The sequence below is a fragment of the Leptonychotes weddellii genome, unplaced genomic scaffold (genome assembly GCF_054177405.1).
Source record: "Leptonychotes weddellii isolate Sample4059 unplaced genomic scaffold, ASM5417740v2 HiC_scaffold_13086, whole genome shotgun sequence".
NCBI classification, from domain to species: Eukaryota; Metazoa; Chordata; class Mammalia; order Carnivora; family Phocidae; genus Leptonychotes; species Leptonychotes weddellii.
In genome coordinates this window covers 1-5,878 of record NW_027710246.1, presented here as the reverse complement: position 1 = coordinate 5,878, position 5,878 = coordinate 1, and the positions used below count along the sequence as shown (strand labels likewise).

Genomic DNA, 5,878 nt, shown 5'->3' with positions numbered 1-5,878 from the left:
TGTGGTTACATTCATCAATTAAATACCTGCACATTTAAGGTAGTTCTCCCATTTGAAATTTGTGAAGTCCTATGAGGTAAAGTCCTTCAGATGAAGGCTTTCTCATATTCACTGCATCTGTAAGGCCTTTCACTACCGTGAGTTCTCTGGAGAGCAATGGGGCTAGCCTTTGGTTAGCCATTTCCCACATTCTTCACATTCACAGGCCTTCATCTACGGAGACACTGTGGTGTTTTAGGAGCTTGGACTCATAGGTAAAGAACATCCCACGTTCAAATACTCAAAGTTTTTTTGTTTCAGTGTGAATATGTGAATGGTCATTGAAATGGAAGACAGAGGTGAGCATTTCCCAAAGTCACTGTCCTCCTAAAGCCTTTCTCCAGAGTGCACTTTTCGGTGCTTAATGAGGCTAGAACTGTGGCTAAAGGATTTCCCACATTCGCTGCACTCGTAAGGTCTTTCTCCAGTGTGAATTCTCCTGTGTTTAATGAGACTGGAGTTTTGAGTAAAGGATTTCCCACATTCACTGCACTCATAAGGCCTTGATCCAGTATGTACTCTCTGGTGTTTGAGGAGACTGGAACTGTAAGTAAAGAATTTCCCACATTCGCTGCACTCATAAGGCCTTTCTCCAGTGTGAACTCTCCGATGTTGAAGCAGCGCGGAGCTTTGGCTAAAAGATTTCTCACATTCGCTGCACTTATAAGGCCTTTCTCCACTATGAACTCTACGGTGTTCAATGAGGCTGGAGTTTTGAGTAAAGGATTTTCCACATTCACTGCACTCATAGGGCCTTGATCCCGAGTGAACTCTCTGGTGTTTTATGAGACTGGAGTGGTAGGTAAAGAATTTCCCACATTCACTGCACTCATAAGGCCTTTCTCCAGTGTGAACACTGCGGTGTTGGAGGAGCGCAGAGCTTTCGCTGAAGGATTTCCCACATTCACTGCACTCATACGGCCGTTCTCCAGTGTGAATTCTCTGATGTTTAATGAGGTTAGACTTGTTACTAAATAATTTGCCACATTCGTCACACTCGTGAGGCCTTGCTCCAGTGTGAACTCTCCGGTGCTGAATGAGGCTAGAGCTCTGCCTGAAGGACTTCCCACATTCCCCACACTCATAAGGCTTTTCCCCAGTGTGCACTCTCCAGTGGTCACTGAGGCTGTAGCTTTTGCTAAAAGATTTCCCACATTCACTGCACGTGAAGCATCTCTCTCTAGCGAGGTCTCTCTGGTGGTGAACAAGTGTGTGTTTGCAAGTGAAGTCCTCTGTGCCTTCTCCCCAGTTGCATTGCGCTCTCCTTCCACGAGAGGATGCCCCATACTCCGTCGTCCTGTATGACTTCTCCCTGCTGTGTGTGGCCTGCTGCTGGAAGAATCTCGAGGTGGCCAAGATGTCCCTGACAACCTCCCCGCAGGAAAAGGGTTTCCCTGACACACACAATTTGTAGTCCTTCACAAAAGAAGCTCTGCCCGTGTTGCTTCTGAAGCATTTCTCTCCAATGTGCTCCTTCTGGTGCCGAAGGTTTGCATCAAAACACAACTGTTTCTCACATGCCCCAGTCTTGTAGAGGTTCTGTCCACAAAGTGTTGCCTGGTGCTCGGTGGAGAGCAAAATGTCTCTCAAGTCGTGGCCACACACCTCACGAGGATGGGCCTTCTGGGGAGACACGACTGCCTTGAAAGTCCTGACCTGGGACACGCCTTGTACAGAAACCTTCTGCTCGGGTGCCTCCTCATCCTCCGCACCACGCCTACAACCTGAAAGCAAGAAATGCTGGTGAAGTGCATGCTGCCTTTGGTGGGAGGGGGCAGCTACTCTACGAGCTACAAACGTGTGTCTAAGAAACCCTGGAACCAGTGCTTGGGATTGTTTGCAGGACCAGGGAGAAGGCACAGGTGGAGGCTGGGGCTGCTTAGCAGTAGCAGGCTACAAGGAGCACAGAATGGGAGGGGCCTCATGAGGAGAAGGATGCGAGCAGGTGGTGTGACACAGAGAAGAGAAACGGTCTGCAATGCATTCCTCTGCAAACAACTTTCCAAAGGAACTTATCTCCTATGCACACACCTTTTCCGTGCAGAGGGGAGTGACAAGACCCAAGGAAATAGGACTGTAACCTGGCAGGTGGTGTTCAGGACTGCTTAAGAACACGGCACACCTCACGACGTACTGTACAGCGGCCAATGTGCAAAGCACTGTAGGTGGAGTGGTGAGAAAAACGAGGGAGATGTGGATCCCAGAAATGTGAGGTTAACCCCAGGCCAGAAGTAAGAGTAGAAGCGACAAGTAACAGAGCTGACAAATCGGCAGAGTGCCAAGAAAGGGGAAGAGAAGACGGAAATGAAATGTGGCCCCTGGCATCATAATACCAGTCAAACAGAAGAGGCTTCTGGTCTGATCTGAACACAGCACTGACATCATCTTCCTCCAGGTACCACTTTGCAGGGCCTGGCTTCCTCTGGGCCGTCGTGTTGTGCGTGGGTCAGCGTACCTACTGTGAACCACCCTGGGCTCTCCGATCCAACCCCACTCCCACAATCAGCAAGGGCATGGCAACTTCATGATACAAGTGCTAAGGAAAGGAGAGGACAGATGAGTAGCCATCGGTATCCCAGAGCGACTCAGCACATGCCAGCCCATGGCAAAGAGAACTAAACAGTTCCCAGAGAGGTCGGGAAGAGGGTCTCATGAGAACAGCCCATGGTCCACAGACGTAGTAACTTTGTCACAGACAGCAAGTCCTGGCGCAGGGAGGCACAGGGAAGCCTCAGTAGAGAAAGGAAGCAGACGTGGAGCATGCAGATATCTTGCATCGAGACAAAGTCACCCGGTCAGGGAGAGGGCAAGTAAGGGGCTGTCCATTAGGTTCACTGCAAGACTCCTGACCCTGATCCCTTCCTTGCAAGTCAGCAGGAAAGCTGGTGTTGGGGCTGCTCAAGGAAGGAGGGCAGTGCACTGACCTCAGCCTTACCAACCACAGCACCTACCCCAGGAACTGGGGAAGGAAGCAGTGCTCATGGTCCCTATGTAAAGACAGACTGCTCCTGGGCACAAAGGGAAGGGCAGAGACTAGCTCAGGGCACGGGGGTGGGGTTGAGGGTCTTACCCAAGGAGGTTATAAGTGCCAAGTTCTCCAGCATCACATCCTGGTACAGACATCTCTGAGCCTCATCAAGGAGACCCCATTCCTCCCAGGAGAAGTACACGGCCACGTCTTCAAAGGTCACCCTGCCCTGGCAGGATGGGGACAGATGAAACCACAAAAAGCCCCTCTCCCAAGAACCCATATCCCTTTTCCCACCCACATCTACCCTATGCCCATCCTCCCCCTGATCTCCCCAACCGAGAGGAGAAACCAGGCCCCAGTGCCTGCATGCCACGGCACCACTGTCTCCTCGTGGCCCACCGATCGCAGGGTCCCGCTGACACAAGAAGAGGCAGGTGGACAAGTATATATCTAAGTTGTGGACCTGGCATAGAGGGATCTTCCTGGCCATCCAGGTTATTCTGCTGAAAACCAGGGCCCTGGCGTCAATCAGGCATACTCCCTCTCCAAGGACACATCATTCTTGAGACTGGATCCCACAGCCACATGCCTGTGGTCACCACACCTCACTGTCCCACACCACAGAAACCTCCCTGGCCTCCCCACATGTTACTGGTATTTTAATCACCTCTGCTTCACCCCACTGGGGAGGGCGGGAGTCCCATCTTAGGATTATGGGGATGGCTAAACACAGAACACCTAACACTGGACAGATGAGATGGATAGCACTTTAGTAATCACAGATATTCACAGCCTGGGAGAGGAGGACACCACACCCCACACAGGCCCACACGGGGGTGGCACTCTGAAAAAGAGTGAACGACCAGGAGCTGTAGGATGCACGCTTCATAGGATCAAGAGGGTGAGGTGCCTCCCGGTTCCCGTACGAGGATGTGTAACTCCGTGGGCTGGTAGGGCACTGAAACCCATACAAAGGGAAAAGCAGGAAATGCAGCTTTGATGAAAAGGTTGTTTGATCAGGAGACCTTCCCAACAGCAGAAGGGTGGGAGGAGATCTTACACTCGGGCCATGAGTTCCTCCACCTTTCACCAGACAAGGTTCTCCTCCACGTGTGCTGCACTTGCTGTCCCCTCAGCAATCACAGTCTTCCTCTGTCCCCCTGACCCTCATTCAAAGCAAGGCTCCTTGGTGGCCTACCCCAGCTTAGTGTCGCTCACGGGGGATCACATCAGCACGTCACACACGACCTTATTCCTCCAGGATGAAACACCCCAGGTCCTACCAAAGTCCTCACAAAACCCTGGTGGAGTTCAGAGTGGAGAAGCACCACCAGCACAGGCCTGAGTGTCCTCATCTTGCCTTAAGTACTCCTAAACTTCTGGATCCCTCTCACGTCTACTCTTCCGCTGGAAACCTTGGCCACCTGCCCGAGTATCCCGTCCCCGACGCACTCTCCCTCCGTGGCCAGCCACATCCCTCATCTCTGAAGTCACACCGTCACCTACGTATCCAGTCCTGGTCCCCCTTCCTCCCACAACCTTCTGGCACCAGAACCAGCTTTACCAGCGTAACCAGAAGACTGTTCCTCACAACTGTGGCCCACAGCTCACTCACCTGGGCCCACACAGTGGCCATGATGTATTTAGATGTCTCCCTTCTGAAGCCCTCCCCAGATTTCCAGACCTGTGTGTTTGGCTGCTCACTTAATGCATCCGGTCAGTGCTCTCCAGAACATCTCCCACCAACATCACTCACACCACCAACTTCCTCATCTCAGTCATGGAGCTTCCATTCCTACAGCTGCCAAGAACTAAAACCCTGGAGACATCCCTGAGTCCTCCCTTTCACCCTGTCTCAGTCCACATTAGAAGATCAGTGGTCACTTTTTTTAAAACACATATCCAGAATCCAATGGCATCCAAGCCAGCACTCCGGTCCGATGACCCTCACCTCGACTACGACGGTAGCCTCCACGCTGATCCTCCTGCCTCCTCCCTCAGCCCATTGTCTTTACTTCACGCCACAGCAGGATGGATCCTGTCAGGACCTCGGTACCATCGCGTAGCTGCTCCTAGCCAAGCCTCCCATTACCGCCCCAAGACACACCCAACTTCTCCGGCCGTCGTTCCCGTCCTGACTGCTGTCCCTCTGCTCTTCGCTCCCACCCGCAAGAAAAGAGAACGTGGTTTTCCGAACAGTTCCGGCTGCGGGTTAACTGAGGCACGTGCACGCCCCGCTACGAGTGTCCGGAATAACCGTGCACACACCGGTTGCCAGAAACGCAAAGCCCTTCATAGAACGCTTGGCACGGGCTTGGGGTTTCTCCAGGGTCTCCAGACCCAACACTTGGGGAATGGCACTTAAGAGTCCCAGGACACAACAAGGCAGAAGACGAGCGGGTGGGGGGCAGGGCAGGGCCAGGGAGGGGCTGCGCCACCTCCCACTTGTTCGTGTTGGTTCCGTCAGCGCTTCCGCGGCGGCGGCAAACGGGGAGAGGCCAGCCCAGCCCTGGACCAACAAGCCGCGGCGGGTTCCACGGACTCAAAGCTCCCTGGATCCTCGCCCGGCCCTGAAGACTATGAGCCGGCGGGCTGGCAGTTCAAGCTCTGTGCCTCAGTGCTCAGCATCGCGCCTTGGGACGTGCCCCTCGACGGGAGCCCGCCCCCGCCCGCCGCCGCCTCCCTGTCCCGGACACCGGGGCCTGGGCCGCAGGGACGCGAGCAGGCGCCCCGCGCTCGGCCTTTAGGGTCTCGGCGGGGAGAGGGCGGGGAGGGCCCGGGGGACGAGCGCTTACCTGAGCCGGGGCCCTGGGCGCGGCCGGCGCCATCGGACTGGGGGAGCGGAGCGGACCCCCGGGCCGGTGGTGT

The 5,878-nt window shown here is 54.2% G+C and overlaps 1 protein-coding gene across 1 annotated transcript; it reads right to left on the bottom strand.

Annotated features, from left to right (window-relative positions):
* Positions 1-6: 6 nt before the first annotated feature.
* On the bottom strand, positions 7-5,669 carry LOC102732467 (uncharacterized). Its single transcript, XM_081809737.1, has 2 exons — positions 3,110-5,669; positions 7-1,763 (listed from the first exon to the last, which is right to left on the bottom strand). The coding sequence occupies exons 1-2, from the start codon at positions 3,498-3,500 to the stop codon at positions 367-369; spliced, it is 1,788 nt and encodes a 595-aa protein (XP_081665863.1). The 5' UTR covers positions 3,501-5,669; the 3' UTR covers positions 7-366.
* Between the last annotated feature and the right edge of the window lie 209 nt (positions 5,670-5,878).